At 34.6% G+C, this 20,670-nt stretch overlaps 1 protein-coding gene across 4 annotated transcripts in view; it reads right to left on the bottom strand.

Annotated features, from left to right (window-relative positions):
- LOC101899822 (uncharacterized) overlaps window positions 1–20,670 on the bottom strand; it is a 109,637-nt gene that overhangs the window by 40,367 nt on the left and 48,600 nt on the right. For all 4 annotated transcript variants that reach the window (XR_009342893.1, XM_059126444.1, XM_059126446.1 and 1 more), the window contains one exon: window positions 16,855–17,493. Coding sequence is in view for 3 of the 4 variants with exons in the window: in XM_059126444.1 (XP_058982427.1) it covers window positions 16,855–17,113 (259 nt within the window). In the remaining variant the exon portion in view is untranslated. The remainder of the gene's footprint in view (window positions 1–16,854; window positions 17,494–20,670) is intronic.

Below are 20,670 nucleotides of genomic sequence, written 5' to 3'. Positions count from 1 at the left end.
ACCAAGTAATAATGATGTCGTTTGCGGTATTGATGCAACAGGTAAATTATATATTACGACTTGTCTCTTGACGATCTTTTCTTTTCTTCTCTTCTTCTTTTAATGTTTAAAATTTTATGTATTTTCTTCGGTGTTCGGACGGACGGCAGATATATCGTATGATCGACTATTATAGTGTCAATTTGTGTGTGTGTGTGTGTGTTTAAGTTGCACAAACTACTCAAGTCAATGGAAAGTGACACTCCTTTCGCTTTCTGTGTCTTTAGGTTGATGCCACAGACCACAAGCGGGCTTGCTGCACTCTTGCCAACCGCCACCATCAGCCGTTTAATCGATTGCCATCAAACACGCGGTTATCAGGTTCATTCTTATGGCGGTGAATCTTCAGAGGAGTTTTTTTTTTTATTTTTTAACCAGGCTTAGTGGTTTTTAAACTTCCAACCGATCTGCAGGTGGTCGACTCTACTTCCCTTGGATGCGAAGGTAGTGAGAGTTGAACGGCAGTGAAATTGCTAATAAATGTTAAGTTGTCATAATTGTGATTATGTTAAGTACATACTGACGTACTTATGTACAAAATGTGCTTACACATAGGTAAATGAAATTTAACATCTCCTAGTTGACAGCACACAGTTAGCTGGTTTGAAAAATGTTTTTGCAACTTATAAAATAAAAAAAGATGTCTCTACATTATCCACCGCAATTGTTTCAAATTTGGTGTTTTGAGTTCAGATTGATTACCTATAACATATAACGGTTCATCGAGATAATCGGTTTTTGATGATTATAGCAACATTTTTTTAACTAGATGGTTTTAATTTTGGCACTTGGAGTTACATATTTCTGTATAGAGCCACATATGTGACGAAAGCACCCTAATATGCCGTCTTGTAAGGAAGGGGACTTCTTCATAGCAATTTCCGCTGGGTATTTTTAATTAGTCCTTGCTTTGTGTCGTACGAGGAAAGCATTATCTGGCATATCTATTTTTAGAACTATATCGTATTGTCTGTATCCAAAGGCCCGGTCCCAGTATAGATCCTTAAGCTGCTTCAGAGGTGATTTGCAACTTTTGTATGTCCTGTATTGTGTCATACATAAATATGCGGCTTTGAAGGTAGTATCTCATATTATTCATTAGATGGATGTTTCCTACATACTGGGAACACAAACAGCCAATTTAGAGCGGATTCGATTTAAAACTATGACCTAAACCTCTAAAATCTCGCGGTTCGGTTATATATGGACTATACCAAAAAAAACTGACCTAAATGACTCATTTTAAAGACTAAAAATTCTACGGGCCTCGAATACATCAGAATTTTATACAACCTACTTAATTTCTTTCGGAAGCTAGAGTGATTTCCACAGACGTACATGACATCTAATAGTACACTTAAGAAGAACATGTACAGATTGAGAAGAAAAAACTGCAACCAATTTCAGACTGCTGTCATATCTAAGTCACTCGTCCGACAGCTGTTGAAATTATTCCAGTGACAGCTGATTATATTGTTTACAAGCGTACAAAATCATTTTGGCGAGAATTTTCCAGAAGAATTTTTATTCGTGATGGAATTCAAGCGTGATAGTGTGATTTCTTTATATTTGGCTGGAAAACCACAAGTGGCTATTGTTAGAGCATTCCAGAAAAAATGGCTCGTGAGCTGAACATATCGCAATATTACATTCGGCAAATATTGAAAAATGAGCTCGAGGCAAGGCCATTGAAATTCCAAAAAGTGCAAGAACTTACACCGCAACAGAAAGAAAATAGATTCAAAAGAGCTAAAGAGTTGCTTCGGTTGGCCGAGAGTGGTGAACTTCCGAATTTGGTTTCCTCTGATGAGAAAGCATTCGTTGCCCAGCAGTTTGTAAACAAACAAAATGATCCTGTTTACTTGCCATAGAGGTCAGCTGAAAATCTCCACCTTCGGCTGGCCACCAGAACACAAGCGCCAGCCATGGTTATGGTTTGGGCCGCCGTAACAGCCGATGGTCGCTCTCCGCTCGTGTTAATCGACCGTGGCATCAGAATAAATGCCGAATATTATCTCGAAAAGATTCTGGAGGGTGTATTAAAGCCTTGGGCACGCAAACATTTTGGCCGCAGACCATGGACATTCCTCGCTTCATTTCCAGCGCACAATGGCCACAAAAATCTCTGGATACCAATACGTTGGACTTTTGTGTCTGGATTATTTTGGAAAGCAAGGTTAGCACTAAAAAAATACCAAAGTGTCGATCACCTCAAGTAAGCGCTTCGCTTCGGCCAAAATACCGCAGAGCAACATTCGGGCAGCGTGTGACGGTTTCATTTGCGTTTGAAGGCCATAATTCGTGCCATTCAATTCAAATTCAAACAAATCTAAACTAATTCTAAAATTTGATGCTATTTCCGACATTTTTTATTTTCATTCAGTAAAATTAAAAAAAAATGTAAAGATTATGACGTTTGACTTTGTTGCAGTTATTTTATATCAATTTCAACTCCATCCGTTCACCCAAATCCGTATTGTACAAAATTAAGTTCCATTTAGTATAGTTCTTACACTAAGTACACATTTCGAAAACCATCTCCTTCCAAAATTCACACCTATCCAACACTCCATTAGCGACCCTCTCCCCAAATGTCATAATCCGTTTGATCAATACAATCGATTCAATATTAAGTACCTTTTGGTACACTTATATTTTTAATTTCGAAAAACCAGCCTTATCTCATCCCTACACACCAAAATTGACCCACATTTTTTTGACCCACATATTTTCTTTAGTTACCATTTTATAAATCGCATTTAAGCGCACATTTCTCAGCTGCAGTTATGGTTAACATCTAAAAAACCTCGAAAAAATTTCGGCATGTCCCAGTAGTCGGCAGTTTTGAAATTTAAACTTAACTAACTAAGAATAGAATTGACCAAATAATGAAATAATTGCAAAAAAAAAAAAAACGTCAACATTGTTCTCTGCTCTCTTTCTGTAAAAAAACATTTATTACGAGAGAATAACGGTTTTCGTCAGTGAGTGTCTCCCAACGCGTGCGATAGTGCTTGTTTGTAAAGAAAAAATTAGTGGTGGCGTCAACTTAATAATCGATTTAAGTAAATTAAATTTAATACTTTTGGAATCAGATATATTTTATAATAGTCCGGCCAGTCTAAAGATCATTTTATAACTTAAAAACATACAAATCAAGCATTTTTCTGTTATATTATTTAATGTCGACATTAGGAACAGAAAAAAAAGAGATTTGCCAGTAGTCGACAGGTGGTGCCGATTACTAGAAAAATATCATTTTTGACCAATTTCAATTTTCAAAAACTACTCAAATAAAAAAATAGTTTTGAGTCGGCAGTTGATTTTATTTGTATATTTTGTAAATTAAATAGATTTTTTAATCAGCTATTTGGCGTTGTAGATAGCGGTGGCATTTTTGAAAAAAAAATTGCCTTTCTAAAGAAGAAGATCAATTCACAAATTCCAAATACAAGAAAGGTACTTTTTTATTTAATCTCATTTTTTTAATTGAAAATCCATACGTTACTGAAGGTAACCATGTTATTCTTGATTTTCTACCTATATTTGGTTTATAATGATAATTATATAAAACACTTTTTAAAATCGAAATTAATTTCAAATTCTGGATTAAACTGTGAATTAATAATACAGCATTGTTTTATACTATTTGAAATAAAAAAATATACAAATAATATTTTTTTACTGAAATAACATATGCCGACTACTGGCAAATAGACATGCCGATCATTGGAAAATGGTGAAAACTAAATCTTAGTAAAATTGCAAATTTTGTCAATTTAATAAAAACAAATTCAATTTTTGTTTATTATTTCGAAAAGTAAACAAAACTTGGAATCTGAACAATTTTATTTGTCTGCAATTGAAAGATTTCACTCAGAATGTTAAAAGATTGAAAAATGGTACACTTACCCTATGTTTTCCATATTTATAATTATTGCTATAGCTTAGGTACCAGGTTTACCGGAAAAAGATTTATATGCAAACGTACTGTAACATTTGAATTTGGAACTAGTTTCGATTGCAGAAATAGTGTTATGTTTAAAAAATTGGCAGGTTGGGCGAAATTACTACAATTTCACTTAGCACCGATAATACCATTTTGCGACAAACAAATGTCTTCCCCAAATCCACATAGCGGAAGAGTCGCCTGCCTCGCTGTCCTAAAATTGAAACACGTCAACGAACATGTGTAATACTTTAAAAGCCTATTACATAAAATTCACACTTTTTATGACCACTGACGACGACTGCCGCCACAGTATTTTCTTGACGCATTACAATAGCTACAGCAACAACAACAAACGCAATAAGCAAGCAGTTATGGATGCGAACGTGTAGGCAAGAAGACAGGATATTTATCATTGCGGAGCGCGACAACTCAACATGGGATGCTGTAACATCGAAGACAAGTTTTCTCATTAGGTGGCGGCTATGCCCCGCCATAGGCATGGAGCTATGGATGGGTACAAGTGAAAGTTTTCACTTGCTTCACATACGGTATCGTCAGTCAGCGGCACAGCTTTATTGAAAACTAAACGAGAAAAAGGTAGGCATCTCCTTTATCCTCCCCACCTCCCCCGGCACAGTGTCCACAAACAAAAACAACACATACATCTTAATGAAGAAATATTTACAGTAATGCCCATTCGAGAAGTTATTTCCACTGAAATGTTTTACTTTTTGTTTTTGAGCAACTACTGTAGTTTTTACCTAATATTGATGCAGAATGCGTAAAGCGATCGCTCGTTCGTCGGAGCGATGTAACGCCGACGAAACACACAGCGCCAAAAACATGGCAGGCACATTGCCTTGTAAATGAAATTTCACAAAAGTGCAACATGTTGCGCACACGTTCGATACCATGCTGCATGTTGCAGCCAATTGATGTGGTTTGACCACATAGCTCACCATTACCATTGGGAGTGCATTTAGCAACAAAATCAACAACAACAACAACATCAGCGTTTCTTGCAATGTCCAGATATTTATGGCTATGACACGCCTTCGGTTTGACGTTGTCGGTTGGACAAGTACCGTCCACCACCGTTGTGTTCATGCCAATATCAAATACCAAGTGTTATAATAAATAAGTGATGTATCCACTATAAAAAATTAATAGAGTTGTCCAGCAAAGATTTCATCTAAGTTGACATCATATATATTTAGGCCATGATATCCCCACGTTTCAAAGAGTGCTGCCATTAACGAATGATGTGTGACCTTATCTCTAGTTTCCAAGGAAAAGTATCATTACCAAATAATGGTTCTATAACTAAACGCATTAACATAGTTTTAACATGGAAAGCATCTCCTTCCTGGTGAGTACATTGGTAAGTACTTATTTAAGTGCGAGTTAAACACACATTAAGGCTATCAATAACAACAAGTGACCATATAAAGGATAATGAGTTGTCATTACCTTACAAAGCATGGAGTAATGTCTTGTGCAGGACTGCAAAACGGATCCGAATTGAACCACAATTTTTGTAAATGAACCGAACCATTGTCTAAACAAACCAAAAAGCATATTTAAATTTAAAAAAAATGATTCCGCTCGGTTCAATGAGTTGGGCCTCCAAATTTAGGAATTTGCGTCGAACCATAAACAACGCTCATTAGTTGTTATTAGTTCCTAATAACATACAGTTACAATTCTATAATTAAATAATTTTTTTATATAAATGTGTTAAAAATTGTTTGGATGCTATTTACAGCGACTAAATTAATTAATTTTGACAAGCAATTTGTGAGCGGAACTGGATATGTATGTATTTACACATAACACTGAGTCGAACCGAATCGAAACGAAAACCACAGTTCGAGTCGACTGAAACCCCATTTCAAAAACCGAACCATGATCCAAAGGGTAGCCTGAACCTCTGAACCGAATCAACCCAAATCGACAAGGAGTTTGTAGCCCCGTCCTAACATGGCTTCCTCATCTTATGACTTTGTGTCTGCATATCGCAGGTCAGTCATTTATTTAGAGGATTTCAAATTAGTCTAATTATATTACATATGTAGGATTTATTAAGCTGATTGATCGAATATATGGATTTACTGTTATATTGAAGCATACGAAAACGTGGACCTGCAGGTAACTTTCTGTTACAGACGGTAGTATCCATTAGGATCTTCAAATACGAAATTTGAAACAGTTGCAGTGAATAATATCGCTTTAATCCTCAAAATACCGAATATAGGGAGCTCTACGAAGATAGGGGATATATAGTCATCGGAAAAATCGTAAAAATAGCGAATATAGGGAGGTACCGTTATATGAGGGCTATGCGAAGACGCAGGCCTGTTGGGAAGTTCAAATTGCAAATTTGAAACATTTTCGGTGAAAAGTGTGACGCAAATCATCAAAATACCGAATATTTGGTGGTACAGTTAAATGGGGACTATATCAAAACTTAAACCTACATTGACAGTTCTTTGTAAGGATTATTCTTACATAATGGGTACATATGCTGCCAATTTACATCAAATTCGGGAACATTTATATTGGGGCTATATTAAAATGTGGACCTGTATAGTTCATTTTCAATACCAAAAGTCCTGTAGAACAAATACATATGTGAGTAAAATTTTATCAACCTACTTCATTTCGTTCGGAAGCTGGAGTTCGGCCGGCCCGAACTTTAAATACCCTCCACCTTAGGGTAATGGAAACACTAGAACCAATTATGACCCACAAATACCAATTTTTAGACATATTCGTGGTAAAATTTGGCAAAAATCTTCAAAATACCGAATATCGGGAGGTACCGCTATATAGGGCTATACAAAAGCGTGGACATACAATATTTCGCCAACGGAGCTAGAATTCATTATGACCAACAAATTCCAATTTTTAGACAAATCCGCGATAAAATGTGACAAAAACCATCAAAAACCGAATATCGGAAGATACCTTTATATGGAGGCTATACCACAGCGGGACCTATACATACAATGTTTCGGCGCGCAAACTAGGACCCATTATGACCTACAAATACCAATTTTCAGGCAAATCCGTGAAAAATGTGGTAAAAATCATCAAAATACCGAATATTGGGATGTACCGTTATATGGGGCTATACCAAAGCGTGGACTTGTACATGCAAAGATCCGCCACCGAAGGTATAATCCATTATGACTAACAAATTCCAATTTTTAAACAAATCCATGAAAAAATGTGGCAAAAATCATCAAAATACCGAATATCGGGAGGTACCGTTATATGGGTACTATACCAAATCGTACAATACAAATTATTTTGCTAAATTTGGACACTCTACGTCAAATTATGTGGGCTGTATCGTGATTTCAACAGACAGACAGACGGACATCTTTGAATCGTCTTAGAATTTTATGCTGATTATTAATATATATACATTATGGGGTCTACGACGAATATTTAGGGATGTTACAAACGGAATGACAAAGTTAATATACCCTCCTTTCAAAGGTGGAGGGTATAAAAATAAAGAAAATATCTATAAACGAAACATACATTTTTCTGCATTCAATTAAACAAATTTAGATCCGACGTAATTTGGTTATTTCAAGTATTTAAAAGTAGGAATATACGGAATCCGAAGTCTACTCAAAAGCTTCCCATTCATTATAAAATGCCATCATGATTATAAACTTTTTTATTGAATTGTCATCCCTAATTCCGCTTGAGGAACTAATGTGTTCACTAACAACAAAAATACCCCAGATTGGTAAAAATAATTATTTTCATTTTTTTTGCTCACCAATGGAGAAGTGGGTTAAATGGGCAAACTTGTGCATTGCTCAAAGTTGAAATTAAAGTCGTTTTTGTTTTCGTTTTGGCTTTTATCATCAAACAGGGTTGGCCGAGGTACTCTGTCACGTATCGATGCTGGCGAGTATCAAAGATGTACTCGGAAATAGGAAGATAGACAAGTTTTAATTACTTAACCGTAACGAAAAACTAAATGCAAAACAACAAATTTGAAGATGACTTTTCAAATCAAGGAAATCAGTTAAAGAGAAAAAACAAAACTTGTTTTGTTAACTACAACTATGGAATCATATGCAGTTATATATTGTAAGGCCTACGAATATATGCAGTTGTATGTTTGCGCAGTTAATAACTTCTAGCCCTTTGAAACTTGTAGTGTGCAGCGTTTATAACTATCATAGCAATCTAAACAGAATTAAATATTTTAAATCATTTGTTGCGTAACTATACAACAGAGAAGAATTAGAGTTCAGCTTGTGATAAGCGAATGTATCAGTAAATTACAGTATTCAGATGTATAATTAGGCTTGATTCTTGGAATTTCACAGCTTGAACATTTGAAAAGCTATGACTAAGCGAACGCATATAATAATCTACGCAGCACTGTGGTAAGGCTTATACGTCTTTGTGCACTTATATGCAACATAGAAAGAGGAATAATATAGATATATAGGTAGATTTATGTATGCAGTCTTGTAGGCATAGGTAAAGTATATTTAATAGTCTGATTTATGTGGGTAACATTTCACAAGTTTCAAGAATGATCCCACTATTTTCGGTTCACATTTGGATGTGACTCTATGCATAGTTTTATAATTAAAATGCTTATAATTTCGGTAAGTTAACGACAAAATCAAAGTAGTCGATAGGACCTAAAAAAGATACCAATGTTGTCAACTTTAACTTTTTTTATATCAAAAAATTCGTGTTTCAAAGTTACCGATTTTTGTCGGTACCTCAAAAATGAATTAGGGAATTCCACTACAGATGTATCTATAGCTCCCTGAGAAATGTTTCATGTGTAATAACAAGTATTCAGTACAAGATATCAGATACAATCTATAAAGACATCTGAGAATTTTTTAGAAAGCTTTTCCAATTAAGATCCCTTCTATATATTTTTTCCCAAATTTTAAGTAAATATTGCAAGTCATGCTGCGTTTGTCCACTTTGGATTAATTTTGGATCTCGGTCTCGCCTGACATTTTTATACCCTCCACCATACATAGTATGGATAGGAAGCTAAAATTTTGCACAGATCAGTCTTTTGTCTGCAGGCAGGTCAAGTACGAAGATGAGCTATATCGGTCCACGATATCGGTATAGCCCAAATATAACGGTACCACCGATATTCGATATTTTGATGATTTTAGACACATTTTTAATGGAATTGTCTGATATTCTACACAAGGATTTATCTATATAGGTCCACAATACCGTATAACCCCATATATCGGTACCTTCTGATATTCAGTATTTTTAAGATTTTAGCAGAATTTCGTCCCAAATGGTGGAGGGTATTCAAAGTTCGGCCCGGCCGAACTTACTGCTTTTTTACTTGTTACATTTCTTAATGGTTTTATTTGTACCCCTGTGGATTATAAGCATGAATAATACAAATGTCGAAAACTTGATGATTAAAAAAACGTAAGTGTCGGATATAGCTTTGAGAAGTACAAAAAATACTGAATATTTAAACCCCCACTTATTGCGACAGACACCGACGAAGTTAAGGGTTTCCAAAGTGGTAATTCAAAATGCCTTCTGAGACCCTCGAAATGGTCTCAATGGATATTTCTAGCAATGTTGGTGTCTACAGTGGGTCTCTTTGGACGAAATCGGTCACAGGATATTTGGAGTCGACCTAGTCAGTGTGTGCGCGCGATAGGTGTAAATACCTCTGTTATTACGATTTCATAACAACATAGTCACCAATGTCAAGTTGTTTTAACAGCAAATGCAATTTTTAATTAAACGTCGAAAACGTCAATGGAATACAATTTTGAGTCAAAATTTTTGGTTTACAGTGCATTTTTACGAATAATAGGTATTTATTACTGGTGGCCATATTTTGACTCGGTACTCTCCTATTTTTATGCTTCTATGTCTATATAGAATCCAAAGATATAGAAGTGTAAAGATGGGACAAGACAGAGTCAAAATATTGGCAATTTTCAAAAAAAAAAAAAAATAGAATCAGTTAAAAATTCTATTAAAATCTTAAAAATACCGAATGTAGCCGTTGTATTGTGGCCTATACAACGGCGAGACCTGCATAGCCAAGTTCTGTCATAAGCCATTAGAATATTCAAATGCGAAACTTGAAAACAAAATCGGCGAATAATGTAGCTAAAATCATCAAAATACCGATTATACCCCCTTTATATGGAGGCTATATGAAGACGTGGACCTGCACAGACAATTTTCTGTCATAGGCTTTAGTATCCATAACGAACTTCAAATATTAAATTAATATCACTTAAATCACCAAAACGTGGACCTGCATTCCTGTAGACATAATATGCATTTGAGTAAAATTTTATCAACTTACTTCATTTCGCTCGGAAGCTACAGTGATTTCCACAGACGGACAGACGGACGGACATCGCTAATTCGACATAGACTTTTATACTGATCAAGAATATTTATACTTTGTGGGATCTAAAATGTATTTTTTGACGTGTTACAAACGGAATGACAAACTTAATATACCCTTCATACAATGGTGGAGGATATAAAAATGTGAATGTAAACATGTTATTATAAGCTAAATGACAAACACGAAAGGCTGTCTCTTGTATCCATCGTTATGAAGTACACAAACTCCCACAAGGAATTGTTTCAATTACACACTGGCTATGACATAGAAATTCCGGAATATTTGATCACGCTTGACCAGCTGCCACTTAAAAGTCGTTCAATGCCTTAACATTGGCGCATATTACATAAATAAATAAACATTAAAATAATTGCACGTAATAATACACAAATGTCTGCTTTTGGGACGTGCCGAATTTTAGCACCATTTTAAACATTGATTTTAACAAATTGCATTGATATTGTCGAATATTATATCTACACATTTATTTACACAACTGTTTGTACCTGCGTTTTGGCATGTGTTGTAATGTACATACATACATACATGAGTAACTAATGGACTGAATATACATAACGACATCAGGCAGGTGTCACATTTCGGGGGTATTTATGCTAAGTTTGTTTTTTGTTTTTATTTTTTCAATTAATGTTTTCTTGCGTTGCACAACTTTTTTGTTTGTTTGTTTTTTGTTGTGGTGTGCCATAGCTAAAGTTTGCCTAAGCTTAATGTAAATTATAAATATAAACAAAAAAAAAAATACCAACAACAAGAAAATTATACAATATCAGTTGTGTCTTCATAATTGTGTGTGGAATGTCTGCCATAGAAGCTGATTTGCCTGTACAACGATCTACTTACTTTCGGCCACAAAAAAAAAATATGCTTGTAATAGAAATCGTAGCCAAAATCTATTAACTGACAATGGTCAGTCAACAACAGTGCTCTCAGCGTTGGTTTTCTGAGCGCGTTAAAATAATTAGCAAATAAACTAAAAATTTACCCAATTTAGTTTGCAAATTTCACTTGGTTACAACAAACGTCAATTATTATTATTATTGTAATAATTTTGGCCAATATTTTGATGGGTTGCGATTAAATCGAAAAAATGGAGATTGTTGTTGTTATTTTGTTTATGCTATCAAAACACATAATCAATTATGCAATAATAATTGTTTTCCTCTTTGCTGGTAAAGGAAATTTTGTTTATTATTTTTGATACAATAATAAGACTACTGGTCTTACATGGCGTTTTTTCTCTTTTTGCCAATTTTATTTCGCAGTTTGGTAGTAAAGAAATTTTTAAAAATATATATTTAGTATTCCGTATAATAACTCTTAAAATTATAATGATGTAATGAAGTAATCGTTTAAAACCAGTAATAAAAGGTCAAAAGTCGGGCGGGGTCGACTATATGATACCCTACACCACTATGTTGATTTAGCAGAGCTCCCGCAACAAAAAAGTTTGTATTGGCAATTTATATGAAGTAGATAATACTAACTGTGAACATTATTTGAATGAGTATCATGGCTTTAGAGTAATCACAATTTGGGAACTATATCCAATTCTGAATCGATGTTCAACAATTTTGACGGGGGCTTTTGTGCATCTAGTACCACATTGCTTTATGACTTTAAGATTTATATTAAAAAATATTTATTAGATCAATAGATATACCGGACCGAGTTTCACCAAAGGGAAAAATTAGGTTGAGTATGAACAAATCTATTCATATCGAAGCTATATAAAAATCTGAACTGATTGGCAGAGGTATTTCGAGCAGCATTTGATGGCCGTCATCAAATATCATTGTTGTCGAGTGCATATTACGGAGATATAGCTATATGCGAAGCGATTTAAAAAAATAAGTTCTTGTTTCTAGGATGAATTCTGTCGGAATTGCCAAGATTTAGTTCATTTGGGCTGATATTAGTCATTTGGTGCACAAAAAAAAAACCTGATATCGGATAGAGATATATATGAGAGCTATATCCAAATCTGAAACTATCTTCACAACATTTTAGGTACTTATTACAGAGCTGTATTTGATATCTGGTACCAAAAATCATTGTTGTGGAATGCATATACGCATGTGAGGGACTCAAAACTCCAAATCGGATGAAACATATATATGGGAGCTATAGCTATATCTGAACAGATTTTCACAAAATTTGAAGTACTTGTTTCTAGGATAAATTAATTCGGAATTGCCAAAAATCGGTAAAAATATTTGGTATCTACAACAAAACATAGTCCTATACGGATGTTGCTCACATACTGCAAACACAAACTGCCAATTTACGGACTTTTGGGTTCAAAACTATGATTTTAACGCTCAAAACAACTTAAAACTAGCGATATTTGACCCATTTTCAATACCAGATGGTCGATATTCACATAAGATCTCGACTTAAGACAAACATTGAGATATACTAAGTTTAAAGAGAATAACGAAAATGTTAACTTTTTTGGGAGAGGTACCAGAAGGAGTGGTGCGATTTTTCACACAATCTTATGTTGACAGAAATTTTGAAATAGTCCGATACATTCCATCTTCACACCAGAGCTTGTGTTGGTAGAAATATTGAGATGTGAAATATTATTTGAGAACAACCGGGCTCATATTTTATAAGATCTATGATTATTCAAAATTTTTTACGCTTTGTGGGGGAGGTACTTGATGGAGTGGACTGATATTGTCTATTTTCGTAAATATTGGGATTTAAAAAATTTGCTCAGAATAGGAAGATCCGTTCTTGTCCTATAAGGTAAATTATTTTCTGTGAAAAATTTGATCTTTTGTGGGGGAGGTACCATAAGGAGTGGACCGATGTTGCCCATCTCTGAGCCCGATCTAAGTTTGATATTAATATTACGATGTACCATGTTTGGAGCAATTCGGATACTCCTTTCAAGAGTTATCGTGCGAATCAGCCATACGGACACACTGACACCTCTGATGGACTTGAAATATCCTGAAATGGATTTGATTATTTCGATAAGACACGATTTGCTGAGGCTTAGGTTATAAAAATGCAGTGGAATTCGAAAAATTATATCCTCCTCTTTTCTCGCAAATACTAAATACATTGAAGTCAATTATCACAGTGTTGAACACCAGACCACTAAGTATCTCTGCATACTTTCTTTTCAATATATTGTACACTGCTGATCAATTTCATGCATGTTTATCAAATTTTCTGTTTTTTCCTTAGGATATTCTTTACCATTTATGTTGGAAATAATCTTTTAAATCAGCAAAAGAAACGGTAGTTTAGAATATTATGAATTGCAGAGAAAGCATAAAGAATTGGTTAATTCTGTATTTAAAAAACACAATCGAAGCATTCAAAAATTAATGACCATAATAAAATTGTGTTAAATTATCTATCATATTATTTTTGGCATGGTATAGAAGAGAAAATGCATCGAAAAGAAATTCATTGAAAACATTGACTTAAAACCGTCAAATAAAACATTACTCCATTTTTTTTAATTTTAATTAGAACTAATTCCCTGAATCGGCATAAATCGCTTGTGTAATATTTGGATCAGCATATCATGTTTCGTCTATTTTGTAGTTGGCTCTGAAATGTAAATCTATCGAATTTTTTTCATTATGAAATTTGGTTTGTGAGTTGAAGGTCATCTGACCCAGTTTATTTTTGTTGTTTTTTTTTTTTTGCTTTTGCAGACTGACTGCAACACTGAACAACAAACAAAACAAGCCATTTGGTTTGATTCCAACTTTGTTAACGGTAACAAGGCACTCTTGTCTCTGGGAACATTTAAATGCTTTATATTTTTCGTTGAGCATTTATTTTGTAGCTGCTGGTTGTGGGTTACTGTTATACATTTCGTCTGTCTGCTGATCGTATCGAAGGAAAAAATAAACAAAAAGAAATACCCGCTAAATTTCCCACGATTTTCTCATAAATGCAAATATACAAAACAAACCATGAAAAGGAGAAGGAAAATTTGTCTGTTGTGATGCTGTTCATTGATGTTAAAAAAAGCATAATTTTTATTTTGAAAATTGGATTTGTTGACCTGGGACCTGGGGACTAAAGTGAATTAATTTTGGATTACTTAATATTTCATATATATAATTTTTTAGGTATTATATAATAATGCAGTGATCAGAGTATTTCTTGGGCAATAAATAGATATTGCAATCAATGTGTTTAGAGAAAAGAAAAACTATTTGAGTTTTTATAGCATATTCTTAAAGAAGCAATGATGAGAAATTTCAAAATTCATATAACGACTACGGACTGTCACCATCTTGCCAATATTCAATGGAGAATAATCATGTTGGTACCGGCAAAAAAAGTAAAAGGATCCCAAAAAATAACTACATATTTCGTGTGTCTGGTCTTGATTAAAATAATGTGTTGTTAACCTGATTAGTAATGCGTATTTTTATTGTACTTTTAAGTCCATAAGTCTACATTTTCAGCGGGTTGAAAATTGTTAGGTTTCCACTTTGTTTACTAAAATATTTTATTTATGGTTTTGCAATTCAATATATTTTATTGATCTTCAAAATTGACGACTTACTCACACAAAACTTTGCAAAAGACAAAATAAAAAGGTTTTCATTTAGACACCATTTGGAACGAATTTGGAAAATTTTAAAAAATAAAATCCTTAAAAAATTCTGTTAAAATTTTGAAAAATACTAATGATAGCCGTTATATTGGGGTCTGTACGGCGTAGACCTACATAGGCATTGTTTGTCATAAGCCATTACCACATTCAAATTCGAAACTTGAAATAAACTGTGAATAATGTAGCTAAAATCATCAAAATATCGTATATAGGGAGGTATCGTTATATCGGAGCTGTGCGAAGACCTGAACCATCATAGACAATTTTCTGTCACGGGCTATAGATTCCATTACGAACGTCAAATACGACATCTCAAACAATTTCGGTGGATATTGTACCTAAACTCGTCAAAATGCCGAATATCGGGAGGTACTGATATATGGGGCCCATACCATACCGAATATCGGGAAGTACCGTTATATGGGGGCTATATGAAAACGTGGACCTACAAAATAAAAAAATATTGTGATGTGTGTAATTTGAATCTAACATCACATTTTATAAGAGTTATAATTATTCAAACTGTTGACTCTTTGTTGTGGAGGTACTTGATTTTCGCACCTGACCTAGCACTGATGCAAATATTAGGATTTGCAAAGTTGGAGCAAAATCGGATTATCCCTTCTCTTTCTGTGCAGTAAAATATTATCTTGAAATTTCGACCTTTTGTGGGGTAGGTACCAGAAGGAGTGGACCGATCATGCATATTTCCGAACTTGATTAAAGTTTGATAATATTATTACGATGTACCAAGTTTGGATCAAATCGGATACTGTCTTCGAGAGTTATCGTATGCACCAGCTAGACCGACTGACGGACGGACATCGCTAAATCGATTGCAAATGTCCTGAAATGGAATTGGTCTAAAGGGACCTAGGGTCTAAAACCGTTATTTCGATGAGGCACATTTTGGCCGTTTCAAATTATATATACCCTCTTTAGCCATATGGCTGAGGTATACCGCCTGAATGTAACATAGGCTACATAAATTTTTAAAATTCCTAGGATTGGAGATATATCATTCGGAGGTACATCCAAAAATTTTAGATGTTGTACGCACATATCTTTTGATCGGTTATAGATACTGTCAAAAAATTTGGAATGTGTAACGGAATTTGGTACAAAAAAAAATTACCAAATATATTGAAATTATTTTAAATTTAGATATAGCTCCCATATATTTTTTCGTCCGATTTTATGTATTTGACAAACACGGTATGTATCTCCAATTTCAATGAAATTTGGAGTCTGTGATGGCATTTCATAAATAAAATTAATTTGCCAAATTATATTGAAATCGATTCAGAGTTAGATGTAGCTCCTCCAAACGAGCTGTGTATGTCCGTTTCATATACAATTTGGAATGAGTAACGGAATTTGTTACAAAAATAAATTCGCCAAATCATATTAAAATCGGTTCAGATTAGAATATAGCTCCCATATATGTTTTCGGTCGATTTCATGTATTTGATGCACCAAACACACTATGTGACATACCATTTCAATGAAGTTTGGAATGTATGACGGAATTTGGTTTAAAATTCTAGCAGTAAAAAAGAACACAACAATCTAATTGAGACACCGATTGTTACGGGGAAGTATGTAGGTTCATATGCATTGCCCTGTACAACAAACTATGTGTAGGTTCAGCTAGTTCAATATAAGGCGAATGATTATGACTTTCCTTGGAAAATATTTTTGGGATTAACCATGTTAGTCCCACAGTGGCAAATAAACGTTTACTGGCGTTTTCCATTAAATTGGTAACCCAATTTCTATTTTGATATTTTCGGTGGCATATTTTATTAATTTTTTGCAAATGCCAAACATTGCGCTACTTACCTTTCGGCATTCCGCATGGTCCTTTGGTACGTGAATTATCCAAGAAATCTAAATCGTATTTTCGTGCAGGTGGATAAGTTAGCGCCACATGTGCGGAGGTAATGTGCATTAGACAGCAGAGGTACACGCTGCAAATGGCCAAAATGGTTAGCCAACTTGGTAGTGGTGATTTTCGTTGTTTACGCTGCCGCGGGTTGTGTTGAAGCCGTTGTAAATGGTGTGGCCACAACTGTGGCTGCTGATCGTTATTTACGGCCATGTTATTTGTTTAATATTGCCCAATCTGGGTCGTCGTTTCTATGTCAATTTATCGGATTTCTATGTCAATTTATTTGATTTAAGAAAATATTTTCTTTCTTTTTGTTTTGTTTTGCTCTTATTATTATTTTCTCAAAATTGATTTGTGCAATTTTACAATTTATTTTTTCCGTTGTAACACTTAAATACAATATTTAAATGATTGCTTTATTTTGCTGGCTTTTTGTTTTGCTATAATTTTGAAAAATTTTTATAATGATTCAATCACATGTCTGAAATATGATTTTTTTATTTTAATTAAAAATAATTTACACTCGTAGCATTTTTTGTTAAAAAATTAGGTTAGCAGGTTTTTGCAATGTGGACACTTTGGTATTTGACCTGAAATGGAGAGAAATGTTAAACAAAATTTAGTGGAATGAAAAAAAAAGTGTTTAAAGGGAGATATTGAAGACTGTTAAATAGTCTTTCTGTATCTTTTTTTTTTTTTGATATTTAACGTTAAATTGAAAGATTTCTACAGAAAATCGTTATCCCATTTGACCAATAAAATTTTGAATACAATAATTTTGTGCAAAATATTTATGTTAAATAAATAATAAGTGCTTTAAGTTCGACCGGGCCGAACTTTCTATACCCACCACCACTATGCTTATCAAAGTAAAATTAAATAATGAAAAGGGTAGAATATGTACAATTAAAATATCAATCCGTTTTAATTAAAATAAAAAAATAACCCAAAGAGTTGGCAATTTGGTAAAAACCTTAAAACTACCAAAAATCTGGAGGCATTGTTACATTGGGTCTATACCTATTAGTGGACCTTAATCGAACATTTTTTTGCAAGGACAAAGCTGACTCACCGAGAATCCCAATTGTCTAGGTACAGCTAATTTGGTTGAAAATTGTGGCAGAAACATTCAAAATACAATAAACATTCAAAAATACAAAATTCCAGTGACAGCTCATTATATTGTTTACAAGTGTACAAAAGCATTTTGGTGAGAGTTTTGCAGAAAAAAAGTTATTTGTGACGGAATTCAAGGGATTTCTTTATATTTGGCTGGAAAACCACAAGTGGCTATCGTTAGAGCACTCCAGCATTTAAATGTGAATAAATCTTTTGTGTCTCGTACATCCGCTCGTTACCGTGATACTGGTAGCGTAACCCGACGACAAGGAAGTGGGCAGAAAAAAACAGCAACATCAGCAGAAATGGTTCGAAAAATAAAGAAGCGACTTGATCGAAATCAGCGTCGCAGTGGCCGAAAAATGGCTCGTGAGCTGAACATATTGCAATATTCCATTCGCCAAATATTGAAAAATGAGCTAGAGGTAAAGCAATTGAAATTCCAAAAAGTGCAAGAACTTACATCGCAACAAAAAGAAAAATAGACTCAAAGGAGCTAAAGAGTTGCTTCGCATGGCCGAAAGTGGTGAACTGACGAATTTCTCCAACGAGAAAACATTCGTTGTCCAGCAGTCTGTAAACAAACAAAATGATCGTTTTTACTTGCCAAAGAGGTCAGCTGAAAATGTGCACCTTCGGTTGGCCGGCAGAACTTAGAAGCCGGCCATGGTGATGGTGTGGGCCGCCATAACATCCGATGGTCGCTCTCCGCTCGTATTAATCGACCGTGGCATCAGAATATATGCCGAATATTATCGCGAAAATGTTCTGGAGGGTGTATCATAGCCTTGGGCACGCAAAACAGCACCATCGCACTCAGCACGCGCCACCCAAGAATGGTTACAAAATGAGGTTCCCCGCTTCAATCCGTTGGACTATTGTATCTGGAGTATTTTGCAAAGCAAGGTTGGCACTAAAAATACCATCGATCATCTCAAGCAAGCGCTTCGCCGTAAATGGGCCAAAATACCGCAGAGCAACATTCGGGCAGCGTGCGATGGTTTCATTGGCCGTTTGAAGGCCATAATTCGTACCAAAGGTGACCAATTCGTACAAATTTAAACTTGTTCTAAAATTTTATGCTATTTCCGACATTTTTTGCTTTCATTCAATAAAATTTCAAAAAATGTAAACATTATGGTGTTTGACTTTGTTGCAGATTTTTTTTATGGAAGCTATATCTAAGTTTTGAATGATTACCTCCAATTTCAATAGGATTCGTCCTTGCACCAAACCTATGATTTGTGGAAAATCTAGTTCTGACAATATATGCGACCTGTACTTTGTTTACAAAAATACATGGACAGACGGACGGATGGACTCAGAATGTGATTCTATGCAGATCATCAAGAGGAACTACGGGGCTATCTCGCATCCTTCTCTATGTTACAAACAAATGCACAAAGACATAATAGCTGCGCTTCAAATAGTCCATCCTCTTAGCCCAATGTTGGCAACATCTCGGCGGTATCTTGCGAAAAAATGCTTTAACGGTCCCCGAACTCGCCTCTCAATGAGTCCATTGTAACGCGTGGTGTAAGGCATCTGGCATCATCTAGTTGAAACCACATGTCGTACAAGGCATGCTCGCATGGTAGCGGCAACGCTCACCATTCAAAGTCACGTTACAATTTGTAGCATCTCTGAAGAAGTACGGTCCAATGACGCCACCAACCCAGAAACCGCACCAAATTGAGATTTTTTCTAGATGCATTAGTAGCTTTTGCTATTTTTCCCAAAAAACAATAGCTAATTTTTGTTTAAAGTTTTTTTTTTCAAAATTTGAGTGGTACAAGTCAATATTTATTTGTCCGATCTTTTCTCCAATTCAGTGACTTAAAGGAAATCGGAGTAGACTCCAAGTCCACTTTCAGTTATCTATGTAAATAATTAATTGTAAAAACGAATATATTATTTGTGGAAAAGACCACAAAAACAAACGACAACAGCTCTCAATTCCAACTGATTTACAAAGGGTCAAGTGGTTGCTGGATATTTTTTTTTTTTTGAAATTTAAAAACTATGCATATTGTACGTATGTACATATCTGTCTATCTTCGTTGGTAGACATGTCACAGTCATCATGCTTCGGCAAAATGCATTGGTCTTAGGCGACGACAACAATGACAGACACTTGAGCTTTAACAAATTTGTTTGAAAAGAAACAAAAAAAAAGCAAAACAAAACACACGAATGTCCGCAACATCGCAACATCCATTGTCATAATTCATTATTCAATAAAAATTCATAAAAGATAATATCCAAATGGCTGAGAGAAAGAAACGGAACGGGTTTATTGACCAGCTATGTGTGTTTGTATTTTGGTTTGTCTATTTGTCTTCCTGTGAATAGTGCCGTAATACAATGTGAATCTCTTGAAACCCCACAAATAATGTTTTTTTTCGATTTTAGTTTTTGTTGCTGAGAGATCTCTTTTAATCTTCGTGTGAAGACATAGCTTTTTCAAATTTCAGTTATTCCCTTCCAAAATTTGTCAACGTCATTTATCATTGCTGTGTGTCTTCATCATCGTCAACATCATAGATGACGTTAGCAATAATTTATGTAATTATGTTAACAAAATAATTTCAAACATAAATATTGAAAGAATTTCGCTCCACCCATTAAGTTATTCCAATAACATAACT

The sequence above is a fragment of the Musca domestica genome, unplaced genomic scaffold (genome assembly GCF_030504385.1).
Source record: "Musca domestica strain aabys unplaced genomic scaffold, Musca_domestica.polishedcontigs.V.1.1 10, whole genome shotgun sequence".
NCBI classification, from domain to species: Eukaryota; Metazoa; Arthropoda; class Insecta; order Diptera; family Muscidae; genus Musca; species Musca domestica.
Note: the sequence above shows the minus strand (reverse complement) of the source record. Positions and strands in the feature narration are given on the sequence as shown.